Raw genomic sequence first — 16,488 nt, forward strand, 5'->3', positions numbered from 1 at the left:
AAATTTGTGCATAGGATTCCTATCTTTCATATGGTAGTTGTTTGGGTGTTGGGTTTTTTAAAATTCTTTGGTTTGTTTTGTTTTGCTTTTCAAAATGTGTTATAAAGAAAAGTTAATAGGGTAGCTAAAATCTTCAGCAAGAGGGTGACACAGTGAAAAACTATTACTAAGAGCTAGCCTCTGTAATCAAAACAGCTAATAAGAGTTTGCAATCTGAAGAGACAAAAATGAGCAAAAAGAGAGGAAGGGAGCACTGTCAGTGCAGTTTTACAGATGGAGAAGGGACTAAAACTTGATTCAGTAAAGTATGGAGGCAGAACCTGATTTTTAGCATTTCCAAATGTGTACATTTCAACATATTCTGTTTGATACTGGCAATGCTTTATGCCTACGCACTTCTAATTTTAACTGTTCTGATTTTTTTTTTTTTTTTTTACTATCAAAGAGAGGGGCTTTTATAGTTTCTCTTCAAAATGATTTCTTAAATACAGCAGAACATCTCCATTCTGAGCACAACAGCAGATTTTCAGTTTTTGCATAGGTATGTGGGTTTTTTCCCCTAAAATTTTACTGCGACTGTTCAACTGCACGCATCCAGCAGAGAGAGAAGCAGGGAGGGACAGAGATACATACATTGACTGGATGTGCTGACTTTTCAATACAAAATAACAGGGTTATTGTATTGCATCAAAGTAAGAGTCTTAGCCTGGAAGGGATATTTCATTGACATTGAGCTATGAAAACACAGGCACAGGGTAATGGATCTTAAAATGGACTGGACTGTTTCTGGATGCCTGTGTTGTTCAGTATTTGTATGAAAACCCTATGCCCAGCATAAGCAGAGTAATGGTGTGAGACCTTTTCTCAGTCGTATAACCTTTAAGACAAGTTCTAGTAGTCAAGCAGGAAATCAGAAAAATGGTACATTCAAGCTGCTTGTCTTTGTCCAATGCTAAGGTAGTAGTTTGAATTCAACGATACAGAGTATGAAGAGGTTTAGTCCTCACGTATGCCTTGACACACTCTAGTGGCAGAAACTTGCAGTGCCGTTTAGGCGATGGAGCCCAGTCGATTTCTTTTTTTTATGCGAAGCAATTGTTACAGTGGATGAAAATTTAGGAGACTGTTATTGAAAGTAAGCTAGCAGTTCAGAAACTACTGTACAAGCCTTGTGCTTTTATAAAAGTTGTGTTTCTTTTTATTTTTTAATATACACAATACTGACTCAGGTATTTCACTTGTTCGATATTTGTAGAGAGTTTTGAGTAGCACACCCTGACCTGAGTAATTGACATATGGCCACAATATTTATGCAATATATCAAAGTCAATAAACAGCACCTATCCACAAGTTCTAGGCACTTATCCTTTAATGGTAATGGATGCAGATCTTCAGCAACCGCATCTTTTAACCAACCATCATTAAATAGTAAATCAGTAACCACATTAAAAAAATTATTTATAGCTAAGCTCTAAAATCAGTGTTTTTGCTTATTGAACTAATCATTAATGTTTCACAGTTTTGTCTTCTGAGAAGATGTAATGGACCACTTGGCTGCCTCAATTCTCTCTTCATTTTTCCCTTCATAGACCTACTATGTGGCAAAAACCCTCAGATAATACAGCGAAGTATCTAAATATATACTTTATAATCACAGCAATTATAAACATAGCCCAACCTATGGTGAAGTATTTTCTCCAGGATCAAGAACTTTCTTTTACAATAATTTGGTTTGGCTGTGGGCTCCTACTGGTCCTCTAGCCTCATTGCTGTTACAGTTTGGGTTGCAGTAGGGTGGAGTATCTTTTGTGTTTTACTGCAATTCATACACTTACATGACTAAAGTATTTCACATAGCGTAACTCAAAATTTCCCTTCCTCAGGAAATTTTGCTGTTTTGACACTCGTTTGGTTGCATCACAATGAAAATAAAATCCTGTTTCCTGCAAAACAAAAAAGTAGAAACATTTCACTCTGATTTAAGATTTGAATTTGTTATTGTAGCTTACACAACCCAAACAGATTACATTTACCTAAGGCTCTGCCTGTTCTTTCTTCCTCATTATTCTCTATTTCAGGGATGCCTTCTGTTCTTTCATCAGCTTAACATGACTGCAGGTTTCCTCTGCGGTAGACCTGTCTACCAGTCAGGATCATGGTGGGGGGGCTCTATGTACCCAAATTTCTCATTATTTTCATTGTGTTTTTGCTAAGGATTTGTACCTTTTTCCATCTGACTTTCAGAACTATTGCAATCATATTGTATGTTAGACTTCATTTTGCTCAGCCATTAAGCAACTTTCGAGTCTTGGTTTCCAGTTATCTGGATATAAGAGAGTCATATAGATATTTTAGACTGACTCTTGCTACCTGGCTTCTGAGGCTTTTTAATTTTATTTATTTAAGAACTTTTTTCTTTATATGGGTAAGTTACTCCAATAACAGTAAATCTAAATCTTCTGTCTAAATGCAGATACTTACATGAAAATATGCCTTTCCCCAGCTCCCTGGAGATGCTTGCTTTGGATTTAAGAGTCAATAGTTTTTAGGCTGGTGCAACTCAATCCTAAATATTGGAAAGATGCTGACCCAAAATTAGAACTGGGGTGAACAAGTAAATCTCCCGTTGAAGTCAATAGGAATACTGCCAGTTTACACTTGGAATGAATTAGACCTTGGGTTTTTTGCATCCTCATTTGAACTATCATCCTAAAATAGCATTGTCAGACTAGATATATCATAAATTTGCAGTTATGTCATGATAATCATGTCACTATTAGTGATTAGATCAGCTTTAGAGTTTTCATTCCCTGTCCTGTTGCCAAGTTCCATGAGGACACAAGCTGTGATATAGATTGGAGCTCTGAATATTTTTTTTCTTGTGGAGTGGACAGGGCACTTCCAACACTGTTATGCATTTATACATATCTACATGCAGCCATATTTGGGTAATACATTCTTTTTTATCCCTGTTCTGTAGTGATATAATTAGAAATGGAACTACATTTACCATTCTCTGGGAGTTGTGCTATCTGGAGATCCGTGCTCCTGGTTAGCATAGCTGAGAGGGCCTAACTTTGGGGAACAATTCACTGCTCAGTTAGTTAGGGCAACCCTGTTTATCATATGTCTCATGTATCCCAGGATTATAAATATTCCTTTACATAACTGTCTGTTCGTTTTTGATCTAGACCCTAATCCAAGCAAAGAGTAAATCAAATCATAAGAAGAAATTAGAAAACAATGGATAAGTGAGCATCCAAAGGACAGCACCTTGAAAGATTCAATCACTTGTATTGGGTCACTGCTGGAGAGGGTACAGCAAAGGGATACAAAGATGATTAGGGGACTAGAACATCTCTCTTATAAGGAAGGGCTGAGGGACTTGAGTCTTTTAAGCCTGAAGAAGAGAAGACTGAAGGGGGATCTGATCAACACCTATAAATCCTTGAAGGGTGGGTGTCAAGAGAATGGGGTCAGTCTTTTTTCGGTGGTGCCCAGTGACAGGACAAGAGGTAACGGGCACAAACCTGAACATAGGAAGTTCCATCTAAACATGAGGAGGAACTTCTTTCCTGTGAAGGGTGGCAGAGCCCTGGAACAGGCTGCCCGGAGAGGTGGTGGCATCTCCATCTCTGGAGACATTCAAAAACCCCCCTGGATGCGTTCCTGTGCAATGTGCTCTAGGTGGACCTGCTTTGGCAGGGGGGGTTGGACTAGATGATCTCCAGAGGTCCCTTCCGACCCCATATCATTCTGTGATTCTGTGATCCTGTGAATGAGGCGTCAGTAGTTAGCCTAATGTCTGGACTTTGTAAAGCTGCAGCATGGAGATTATCTTCTGGCATTCACTGATGCAATAACCAGTGTTGAACTATTCAACTTTTGATAATTAATGTGCTTGCTTTGTCCATCTTTGCATTTTAAACTAATGTCAGATGACTCTATAGTTTATTTTTGCATCTACTTTAGGCTGCTCTTATAAATAAATAAACATTTGAGTATTGCATGTCAATGTCTTAAAAGTCGTCTCAGGGGCTTCCTTGACAGGAGGGGGTTTTATCTGTCTTTAAGACAGAAAGGGTCAGACTTGGAGCAGACAAGTTATAATCTAGAGGAGGCTAGAAAAACTGAATAGTTTCAATGGACAACAGGAAAAAAATTAACTAAGCATGTAACTAACTCAATTACCTTTGGGAAAATAATCTCAGCTACACTGAGGATTTATGTTTTCTCGTGCAGTTAAATGAATATGACTGTCCTGTATCCAGAGCCAGTTAGGATTTCAAAATAATATTGCTCTTTTCCCTGGCAGTTTAATAACGGAGATTTATTGACAGATTCTTCCATCTGGTATGTCCAGACCATACTTTGCAGTGCAGATTTTACTAACCACAATTTGTTATTTCTTTGCAAGGTGAGAAATTAACAGTGAAGAGCTTTTTTAAAAACTTCACTGAATAAAGATATTTTGGGCTGTGAAACTACAAGCTTTGTTATGTGGCTATGGTTCTGTTCTATTACTTCAAGGTACTACTCCTAGGAGACTTAATTTGGAAGTTTTAAATAGTTCTTCCTTCTGTTGAAACAGGAAATGTATTATAAAAATGCAGAGGGATTATAACGGAAGCCAGTGTATTGCAATCTAAAAATTCTGTGAAGTGGCTCATTTATTTGCCCCATGCCTCTATAAAGTCACTAGACAAATGCATTATGCAGATAGAGAACTGGAGACAGAGGTTATGTGATGCCCAAGGCCATTCAGTGAGTCAAAGCTGAGCCAGGGTGAAGTTCCCATTTTAGTGTGCCTATTAATAACACCAGCACAGACAAACTACATGAAAGAACTAAATTTGGGGGCTGTGTGATGTCAGCATGCTCTGCAAGGCTGAAATATCATTTGTTTCCATCCAACTAATTATTAGGCATAAATATGACTAGATCAATATCTTATCTGAAGGCCTTCTCATACTTAGTGGTAATAATCTCTTTCCTCTTTCCCAGCTGAGGCCTTTTGTTTTTCCTTTGCAAACAGAAAAATGATTCATTTCAACCCTTTTATACCTTCAGCTTTTGAGGACTGACAGCTGAATAATGTGTCTGGCATCAAGAAAGACATAGTCACAGCATAAATGAGAGACAGTGTTAACGACAGCCAAATTTTGCCTGCATTTGTTATCCTTATTAAAAGGAGTATTTGCATTTAGTAGACTATTGCTGCATTGATCTATTATATTATTGGAGTCTGGATACTTTATCTAGCTTTAAAGTTAGTGACTTTAGTTACTAACAGAAGGTGGCAGAGGAAGTGATACTGCATAATGAGGAGAAGTCAGAGTTAGGATCTGCTGTATGTCATTCGTATCTGTCAGTGACTTGCCTTAGTAACTTGGGCTTGGACTTTCAAGAATGAATACCATTTTTAGATGCCTTTGCTAATGGTTCTCCTTCTTATGATTGCTGGACTGATCGTTATGTGTAGTTAAACCAAAGTCAATCAAGAATCAAGAAGATTAGAGCTGATTGAAGAAAGTTTGACAGATTTGATGGGGAAGGTTAAGGAGGCTATTGCAGCTGTGTTGAACTGGAGCCAATGTCTAAAAAACCAAAGGATGATATCAGGGATTATTTCGATCTGTCTTGCAGACTACAAAGCATTATCACTGAAATTCATGAAACGTTAATGACAAAGGTTTTTTTTCCCAACTAGTTTAAGGAAAATTATTAAGTGATTCAACTTTTGATGAGAGCTCACTGCACTATGATCTCAAGATTATTTAAATATTTGAATATTGTGGAATTTGCAGTGACTGTTGCCATTAGGGATGGAATTTCAGTCATAAATTTTGCACGAATATCTTTCAAAAATTAATTTGAAAGGAATAGCCATCCATTTCTAAAGGTTAATCACAACAGAAATGCTGATTTCTGTTGAAGGCTACTTAGAGCCTTCTCTTTATTGATACCGCAGCCAGTGAAAAGACCTCCAAAGTATACAAGTCAAACATACTGTAATCTGTATGGCAGTTGTAGAATCTACATAGAAACTGAGTTATGATACTCTGACATGTTTTTGACAAAAATTTTAGACTTGATGCTTGAGTTGCTTTGGTGTCAAGCAGACAAATTAGTTTAGCTCTATACTATAGTCCCTGTCTCTCATCCATGTGGCATTCAATTTCATTTTCTTTTGGGGAAAGAGGCAATAAGGGTCTCACACTCTCAGTCTTCCCCTCCCTCTACAGTGAGGGCGGCCTGTTGGACTATGAGGTCAACTTGGTTTTTGAGCGAAAGAGGAAAAATCTTAACATGAAAATAACTTTTTTGGTACTTGTTTTCACTTTAAATACATTCAAGATACCCTAATCTGTGCAGCTTCACAACAGATTTCCTGGATTCTTCAGAATATCAACAAGAACCAAGTTTGCTCCATTCATTCTTTACTAGCTCAAAGTGCTAGTTTCATTTGTGTGTCTTAAAGGGGCTGATGTTATTGCATTGATGTTATCTTAGTCTCTGTACAGAGATCCAAGTGATGTCAAAAGGAGCAACCTCTGCTAAAGAAAATTATAGCACCTATCCATTCATCCATGCATTTCATCCAGGAACTGATTCTTATCTCACTTAGATTGACATGTATCACAGTGACCTAGAAAACAGTCCTGGACCGATTGTAGTTGCAGCAACTTGCAAAAAGATACAGTGCTTTTGGTAATTGATCATGCTCTGTCTTAAAACAAAGATAGTTAGGATTCTTGCTCCCGTCTCACTGCTTCAGGGCATTCTTCTAATTCTAGTTGCTATGCTTGATTTATATGTGTTTGTTCTTGGGCCAACACTGTAGTACATCTTAAATAATTAATTTCCCTGATGATATCTTTACCAATAACACTAATATTCCTGGCTCATTGTTATGATACATATTGATCTTCCTGTATTGTGAATGACAAGAACAATATAATATTCCAAACATGGGCTCACCCATACTTATAGGATGCCATCAGTGCTATACTGTCTCTAGTGTCATTATCTTTAGTGGGATATTGTAAAATGGATTTGTCTTTTTCTCAGCTGTATCACATTGGGAAGAGTTGGGGGGAAACAGCTGCACTTTACCTGTCTGCCTGTCTCTTCCTGCACACCTCCCAGGATGTCCTGTTACATCTCCATTCCTGTGTCACTCCCACCCTGCTGTCCAGGCCCTGTAGTCCCTCTCTCATCTGTCCCAGATAGCCCTTACTACCTCCCTGTGCTTCTCTAACTGTTAGCAGAGGCAGAGGCAGAGGTTGAGGTGAGAGCCAGAAGCAGGCCAAGGCCTACTCCTGCTGTGGGGTGATATGAGAAGAAATGGAGGTTGGAGGATCAGAGAGAAATGGGCTGCAGAGCATCTTCATGCTTCTGCTGCCACCTGGGAGAAGGCTGAGGACTGCTGGTGCTGCCAGGGGTCAGCAGGTAGAGAAGACAAAGCTGAGCTACTCAGACTGGCCAAGCCTCGTCATACATGTCTGCAGCTTGCCACTCTAGGCTGCTCTCTCATTTGTTTATTCCTGCCCCTGGTGAGCCTTACATTTCTACTACATTTCCTCTCATTTCTGTTACTCTGTGATATTCCTTCTCTAAATTGATGCTGCCTCCCAACATATTGTCAGCAAAATTTGTCAGGTTTTTGTTGCAGAGCCCAGCTCTATGAGACTATTAAAATTCAGACCCAGTCCTTGAGTAATTCTTGTACTATTCACTTTTTGTTGATGATTCCTCTTTCAACACAGTCCCTCAACTGGATTTAATAGAATTAGTCTGGTGCAAAGTGACAGCCAGGAAAAATAACTGTTCCTTCAATTTTAATGAAGAGCTCAGCCATCTGATCAGGTTGTTGCAGCATAGTAAGTTACTGCATGTCAATGGAGCCATTGAGACTATAGGCGTTTTTAGTCTAGCCATTTAGAGAGTAGTGCAGGACCAATTAAACCTTTTTTTTAACTGAATTTTAAGGTAAAATTGAAAACAGTAAACTTAAAAAAAAAAAACCAAAAAGGCAAATGAAGAGAATATAACTGGCCAATTACCATGGCTGTGTTCACACACAATAACTTACTTATTGTAACTTTAGTGTGTGTCTGAGGATGTCACTAAAATTGGAGGGACCCGCTTCTGTGATTGTTCAAGTGAAGGAATAACTGTGTTTTTGACTCATGTTCTGACTCTAGAACAACTTCTACTGTAAGTCAGCCCGGGTTCCAGTTTAGCCATTGCCCTTATTGATATCCATTAGCCCTTCATATATACTTGTCTCTAGGCAAGGACCATCAAGTATGAGTTATGGGGTGCCTGGCATCCTAGCTGCTACTGAATTATAAATGACTACATTTATAGAGTCAGTCAATCTTTAGTATCTCGGTGGGGCTGATTTAATGTATATGCACACACACAAAAAAAGAAGTTTATTAACATAGCATGAGTGTATCCTCAGTTGGGAATGTCTGGAGAGTTGCTAATCCCCATGGTCTATATTCCTTCTTTAATGAAGATGGGGTTTTCAACTTCCAGAGAGCTCCTGTATGCAACAGTTTGTTTTAAAAATAAAAAGCTAATATATCCTAGATGGCATCTGCTTTTTCATTATTCAGATTATTTCCTTTCTGCACATATTGTGAAATAACATGGATTGTCTTTCAAATTATAGTATGTATCAATGGCACAATTTAGTATGACATTTTCTAAAATGAGCCCAAACAATCACTGCTTGAATGCTTATCTGTACAGATATGTCACTGTAGTGAGTTTTATCTCACTGAATTCCCAAAACATTCAATTCTGCACAGACCTGTCCTGTCGGTAGAACTTCCTTCAATCGACTCTTGTTTGTGCTGAGAGTAACTTTTTTTTTCGAGAGGGCGAAATACGGGATCTAGATTTACATGCATGCCTTGTAACTTGTCTAATGACATGCCAGTTCCTCTGTTAACAGTAAACAATCAAATGCTTTGCTAATTTTTAGCAAAACGCATCCAGCTATAATAATACCTTTCTTCCCACAGTCTCTGGGAAATGTGTCGAGTCTCAAGATTCCAGCAAGCTGAGTGCTAACATTGGGGACTGAGTATAAAATGGAGCTAAGGACTAAAGAACTGATTCATATTTCTCATTGAGCTAATTTAGTATTAGTGACTTCGGTGAAATTGAGGCAGAAATTCACTAGTGGGAGCAGAGAGCCAGGCTCAGAGATCAGTCTTATGTTCAGAAGCAACATAGTACCATAGAAATTGTCTCAAAATTGATGAGAGGCTTTTAGAAGCAAAAATACTGCTTTCAGAAGCAAAAATTCTACTTTCAGAGTAGAGCAGAGCCTGATCCTAAATCTATTGATACCAGTTTAAGTTTTGACTTCTTGCTTCTAGTGGTCCGAGTTGTAAGTCATTATAATCTGGATGGCTTTTTAAAAAAAATTCTTTACATACCAACATTGGAACTTTTGCCATAGTGATAATTAAGCCTTAAAGACCTTCAGTTCACTCATGTGCACATACAGCATTTGCCCCATCCCTCCTGTTGGTTTTATAAATCACTCAGGAAACATTTGCAAGCTAGAAAATGAACAAAAAATTCTCCCATACTGAAGAGGTGAAAGGTGAGGTTTGAATAAGTTCCCAAAATACTGTTTCAAAGGCTATTCTAACTTTGTTTCTGGTGCAGACTGTAATGTCTAAGCATTTTGATAGGAAATATTATGGGCTACAATTGTACAGTATGCTTTTGTCTGTTCTGGCAGCAGACACAGGTAGCTTTTGATGGCTGGGTCTATCTGAGGGCCTCCCTACCTCTAGCGCAAAGTCGGGCTTCCTGAAACCTCTCTTAATAGGACAACAAATACTGAGTTGCAGACAGATATTTATTTGGATGATGTACATTAAGCCCCTCAGGGGAATTCTCTGTTTGCAGTCATCATATTACTGAACGTGAAAGGATAAAGCATAAAATAATTCCAGTTTTTCTAAAAAGCCTGAAGTACAGGAAAGGACTAAAAGAATCCCTTTTCCAGTTTCTGCCACCAGAGATTCCCAAAATTTGGTTCGTACGTTCATTAAACGTGAACTGTGTTCATCTTCCTGCACTAGTATGTGTAAGTAAAATGTCCCTGAGGATGTTAAACTATTTTTACAAGTATTTCAATAAAATAGTATGTCCTATAACATTGGAATCTGCACCATTTGTGCAGAGCTTACTTGGTGCATTTCTATGAGCATATATAAAAAGAGCTGCAGGATAAAACCTATTCATTTTTAGTACAGCTCGGTCTGCTGCATTGGTTTTATGCTGTATATGTCTTTGTAGTGTTAGCGCACTGCTGTGTGGCAGCTTAAAGGTGTTATAGCAGAGCCGGTACACAAGACAAGAAAGCTATGCATATAACTGTAAATCAGCAGTAGCAGCTCTTTTTTATAATGTTTCCATCTACCGTACAAAAACCCATTCCCTGATTTGAATAATTTGCTGAGCTAAATAATAAAACTAACAATATACCTAAAATAGGGAAGATAAGGCAATAGAAATATCCACAGTTTCAATCAAGATTACAAATTACAGATGTCCAAAAGATGCTAAAATGTAAGGAAAAAAACCCAACCCCTGGAACTGATCAAAATCAGTGTCACTCATTGATTTCTAGAACACACAAAGAGACGGTGAGTATAAATGTGTTACTTACAAGTGCTGAGGATTTTAGGGAATGAAAATGGAGACCAGGAGCTGGAGACTGCCTGCCATGCCAGCAGTGTTGATTTGGAAGCGATGGACACAAATAAACGTTCAGCAAAGCTTAAAAAGCTGCAATGCAAGGCTAGCCAAAAGTGTCCATGTCCTTACCGTGCTGTGGCTGGCAGGCAATCCGTGTCTGGGAGCCTTCAGTCCCTCTAATCAGGCTCCGGGGATTTTGTTTGCAAGAGAGATTGTCCTTTAAGTGATCAGTGCAGGAAAACAGAGAAATAAAGAGAAATGAGCAAATTGTACAAGGCAAATAGCTGCAGGTCTTTAGCATGCTCCCTGCGTTTTCCTGAGCTGCATCTGCAGTAGAGAAAATATCCCAAAAATAGCTCAGGCTGCCAATGACTTGCTGAAACCTGAGAAAGAATTGCTGAATTTAAAGATCTGGGTTGCTGTGGGTGTATGATTAAAGTGAGAAATTGCTGGCAGGAAGAACCTAGGATGAAACCACATGCTTAAGGAGTAACTTGTGAGTTCACTGGTATCAGAACATGAGCTGACCTCTGATTTCCCCCTCCTCCACCTAATGCTGGTTAACCCTTAAGAGTTCAACATGGCAGAAAGTTTTGCAATAGCAGATGGAAGAGGAAATATGACCAAAAAAAGTTCTTTTCAACTGTAATATTTATGATGTAGTGACAACATTTTATAGCAGTGCCCTATTTCCTAAACTTCAAAGCAGTCAGGCAAGCTGATGTTTTGCAGAGATCTTGGAAACTGCACATTTCTAACTTCTGGAAAGGTCAGTCTTGTGTAGGGTGTATGCTAAATACCCCTTTAATCACTTTGTGGTCCCACAAAGTGAAAAGGATTTCAAGTTTGGAGGAAGGAAGTATAATGTAACACTTCAGGAAATTTTCTGCAAACACTGATTTATGGACAAAATACCAAGAATTGCCAGGGTATTTGGCACAGCCTTGGAGGAGGCGCTAGTGTCTCTATACTGTGCCCAAAACAAGTGACAGTAACTTAAGGACTACTCCAGGTTGTTCTGGTCTATAAGTGTCCCTTATGGATTGCTTGCTCGTACACGGATCACTAGAGTGTAGCATACTTTAGCCCCAGTCATCAGCTTGCTTCCTGGCAGTTTTTTATGTTACTTCCCTGATTTAGAAGAGAACAAGAAGCAGTTGGCACAAAGTTGGGTACATTGGCTTGACACCAGTTAAGTTTCCCAAGTAGTGCCAAAAGTAATCCTCAGTAACCTATTTAGGATAGTATTAAAGCTGCCAGAGCATGGACTAGGAGCTACTCCCCAGTTTTCTTTGTACCGATGCTGAAAAAGGAAAAAGCTTCAGTACTATAACTGGGTTAGATTTAAGCCACATGGGACTGGATTATGAGAAGCTGCTGCTTTGAAAAGCAATTGTGCATGTGAGAAAAGAGCTGAATATTGCCCTTACTTCAGAATGTGCTTTTGTTTTAACATCAGTTTTTTAAGATGTGCCAAATGATAATGGCATCATAGGGAGAACAAAATGTTTAATGTGCTTCAACCACAGTGGTGTGTGATCGCTTAATCATTCTGATATGACTGTCCACTTTATGCAATGAAGCTATACTTTAAGAGTATCTGAGCATTTTATCTTGAAGATGCTGTGTGTATGTGAATATATTTAATATATATATAGTTGCTGTAGCTTCACACTCACAGTGATGTTCTGTGGGGCTAAGGTGTTAAGCATTTGTCCTATGAAAATAAACAGGCATTTAAGTTGCACATGTACAAGGGCAGCTGAGAATGCCTAGCTATGGCCTTCCCTTTTGTAGGTGCTTTGGAGAAAAAGGCCCGTTATCAGGTCTTTTGGTATATCTATTGGTCTAGCTGTTCTGATCATAAATGTTGCTCTAGGAGCTAGAAGAGTAGACAATCCCTGGAGTAAGGTGGTAATTCTATTTGTATTTATACACCAGCAGGCACTTTCTGAAGTAATTTCATTTCTGAAATGTAGAATATTAGAAATTATGGCCTAAATAATTATGACTCATGTTGAAGCATTCCCTCTCAGACAAAAGGCAGTAAGCAGCTACACATACCTAGCGTTGGTACATCTTATCTCATAAATTTCATCGTGAGCTCAAGAAGTCTGATTACTACTCTCCTAAAAACTCCTAATGCAAACGTCTGTTCCTGTCTTTCAAGCAGCAAGTGATAATGCAAAAGACTTTGTAGGCACCTTTTTTGTAAGTTAATAAAACCTAAAGCCAGTAATAATGACAGCTAGAGGGTAATTCATCATGTATGGTACACTGCTAGTGATATATCAGCATAAGACTGCCGTTAGAGGCTAGTGTCTGTGTGTTAGCAAATGAACTATGCATTAAAAAATGAGATTTTTTTCCCCACAAATGAGGTCATTAATTCAAACACCCTTTTTGTCTCTCCTTGTTATGAAGAGGTTGCTCATGCAACACAATAAAGCAGTGCTTCATCTCGAACAATTGGAAACTTAGTATTCTGAACCATTCTCCCTTTGTTACATTCTCTCTTTGTTGAATTTCATTAGTACTGCGAGTCTAGATCATAAATTATATATATGAGATAATGCATATTTTTGGTTCTTTTTTAACTTAAATATAACATAGGGCAAAAATGAAAAGAGCATGACAGAATTCTGAGCAGAGAACAGATGGGTGGTTTGGCATGGAAACAAAGACATTAGCATACATTCATCGTTCTTATAGTGAAACACTAACACTTATGATGCCTATCAAATAGATGTATGGAGAAAGTACATCTTCGACTAAGTATGATGCTTTATATCATGATACCTCTGAATTATTTAACACACTCTCAAGAGCTAAACATTTGAATGATCTTGTTCTTCTTTTCTTCAATTCAGTCATTTCTTTAATGTCGTATGACTTGAGTTTTGCCTGAGCACCCGAGTGCTTAGTGTAAGCAAAGTGCTGGCTTGAGTCTTTGATTTCCCTGGAAAGAAGGGGAGAAGTACCCAAAGCTAGTGCTATCCCACCAGGACTGACTCAGCTGTGAGCCTATACAGTCTTGCGTGGTCACTAAATCTGCTGTGGTTATGTCTGTATGCACACCAGAATTTGGATTTCAGCATCCAGTAATGTTTTAGAGTCCTTGCCTGTAAGTGTTGGTTGATCTGGAGAAACAAAGTTCTGTTTCTACCGGTGCAATCCAGTTACTGGACTAGTGTGGCTGTAAATGAGGACTCTGTTACAGAAACCCGTTGAGCAAAATAAACTGGGTAAAGCAGGTGAATATTTTACACACTTCACTGGGGCAGGATGTCACCAATTGTTTTTCCTATTAGACAGACTCTTGTTCAGGGAGCACTTTGGCGCATGAACTTCAAAATTATGTCTGCCACGTGTAAATCACTGAAGTAGGAAGATTTCCGGTGGATTGACAGATAACTATCTTTTTATGACAATGCTAGAGTTGGTACAAAAATTACATTTTGCTTTATCCAAAACTATGACCATGATTTGAAAAAAAGCCTCAGATGCCAGCCCTGGTAAGATCAGTGGGAATAGAAAGAGCACAGTATGTTACACTGCAGTATGAAAACTTTAAGGATAAACTTACCTGAAGTAACTTGCAGTTAAAAAAATCACCAAAACTCATATGAGAGCTTTCTGAAGTCAAAACAAGCTAATCATTAAATTAATATGATACCTTGGCTAATAGGTTGGAGAAAATCCTTGTTTTAATAACATGAGGGAACACTGACCAAATCCTGGTCCCATTGAAATCAATAGGAAAACTTCTTTTGATTCAGGGTGCTAGATGAGGTCCTAATTAAAGTAGTAAACTTGGAGAAAATCTGCTGAAAGTGTCTGTTAATGATGAAAAGCTTAATGGCCTTGAGAATAAAACAATATATTGTGCTTTCATGAAATGCTAGAAGTATAATGCTCAGTTCAGACACCTAGGTAGTACCCACAAAGGAAGCTATCTTCTGTTATTCGGTACCTTGTGAAATTTTAGTAGTTGTGTTGAATACATGGAGTTTCACTAATCCTTTGTTAAAGCAGCTAAGGTACTGAGTAAGGAACATAATGTGTTCTAAACTGTTATAGGCATAATCCAACTTCTTCACTGACAAGGTGAATTTAACTGTCTGACGTGATGTATTTTTCTTTTGAAATAATGTGGAAAGTTGTGTAATAGGAATGAAGAAGCAAAATGAATAAATCTCAAGATTTCATTTGCTGAAATTTTATTTTAGTCTTTTTCCTAACTTAGAATTGAAAAATATCAGCATTCAGACCAATTTTCATGGTTTTTACTATGTTATCACTAAATCAACACCAAAATATTTTTACCAAGGCTTAACAATGTGGGGTTAAACTGGATCTATTGAATAAAAACAATCGAGAGTTCCTTAGGGCATTTAAAAGGTTTTCCCCTTTTCATTTAAGGTATCAAATCAACTTTCTCTGATGCCTTTCATGTAATACGTTCCTAGATCTTTTTTGATATTAAGTGACAATTCAACACAGTAGTTTGGAAAATGCCAGTCTAAAAGCCTAAACTTAAGGTCCACCCTATCTTGGAATAACCTGTTGCTAAGCGTTATGTGCTAAATAAACTTCTGGTTGGAATGCCAGTGATTCTCAGAGTGTGCGTTATTTTTAATGTGGATATTTTTTTTGCTTTCTGTTATGTCCTTAAAGGCATCACTAGTGTCCCAGGGCATATCATAAGAATAAGCATTAGTGCCTTGAAGACTGTGTCTAGCTGAAGTGTTTCAACAGTAAGGGTCCAGGTTTGATAGGATAGGACAACCTCAGGTTTATGGCCTTGGTTACTGCAACTGTCTTTTTCCTTGTTTCAGTACAGTGATCCGTAGATAGCACTGTTTATCTAGGCAGTGTGCAAAAATGTGCAAAATACTTTGTTTTAGGACAGGAACCTGAAAAGTAATGCCCCTTCTTGTACCTGACAACTGATTTACATGGGCTTGCTACAATGTATTTCTCCCAGTCCAGCTAAGGCTACTTAGGCACAGACACTTGCTGTTACCTACCAGAAGATCTTTACTCACTTTTTCTCTTCTATTTTTTGCCTTTCTGCCCTACTGTCTGGGACTTTCTCCTTTGTGTTTAAAACCTACTTTTAATCCCCACCTCACTTGCCGAATGGATTCTGATTGTGGCTTATCCAACCCTACTCTATTCCAGAGCCACACTGTTGTCCTGTATTTTGGTTTTCTTCTTTGCTTGGACACCTACTGTTGGGATGGATAACGCTTATCCTGTATAACTACAGGAAAGGTGCCAGTATAATAGAAACTGTTTGTAAAATTGTTTTGCTTCTCTACAGAGGACTGACTGGAAGATTTTGTGAGATCCCTATAAGGATTCTGTTACAATCAATGAAAAATAGAATAAAAAAAGCAAAACCAGAGGAAAGCCACAACGCTTCCCTCCCTCTAGGCGCTGCATTTCTCATCAGTTGTCATTGCAAATTTCCACAACTGCTTTTGGCACCATTTCAAAATTCTAACTCTGTGCTATGCTTTGTTTGATTAATGACTTGTTCCAGACATTTTCTCTGGTGATCCTCACATGAGACATAAAGAATTATCAATTGCCTCAGCAATGTCTGGGAGCAGAGTATGTTAAGGATATAGTTTGCTTCCTTGAGTTTATAATGAAACATCTTATTGTATTCCTTGCCCTAAGGTACTAATTTGATACATTCTGCATCTGCTTGGCCTGAGCATTGCAGGTTTGCCTTAGCAAAGTGAG

At 38.3% G+C, this 16,488-nt stretch overlaps 1 protein-coding gene across 1 annotated transcript in view; it reads right to left on the minus strand.

The window, feature by feature from the left end:
- Positions 1-11,035, minus strand: part of AMMECR1 (AMMECR nuclear protein 1) — a 104,189-nt gene extending 93,154 nt beyond the window's left edge. Inside the window, exon 1 of the mRNA XM_074147218.1 lies at positions 10,864-11,035. Within this exon, the coding sequence (XP_074003319.1) occupies positions 10,864-11,035 (172 nt within the window). The remainder of the gene's footprint in view (positions 1-10,863) is intronic.
- Positions 11,036-16,488: the final 5,453 nt, after the last annotated feature.

Source organism: Numenius arquata, chromosome 5 (assembly GCF_964106895.1).
Source record: "Numenius arquata chromosome 5, bNumArq3.hap1.1, whole genome shotgun sequence".
NCBI lineage: Eukaryota > Metazoa > Chordata > Aves > Charadriiformes > Scolopacidae > Numenius > Numenius arquata.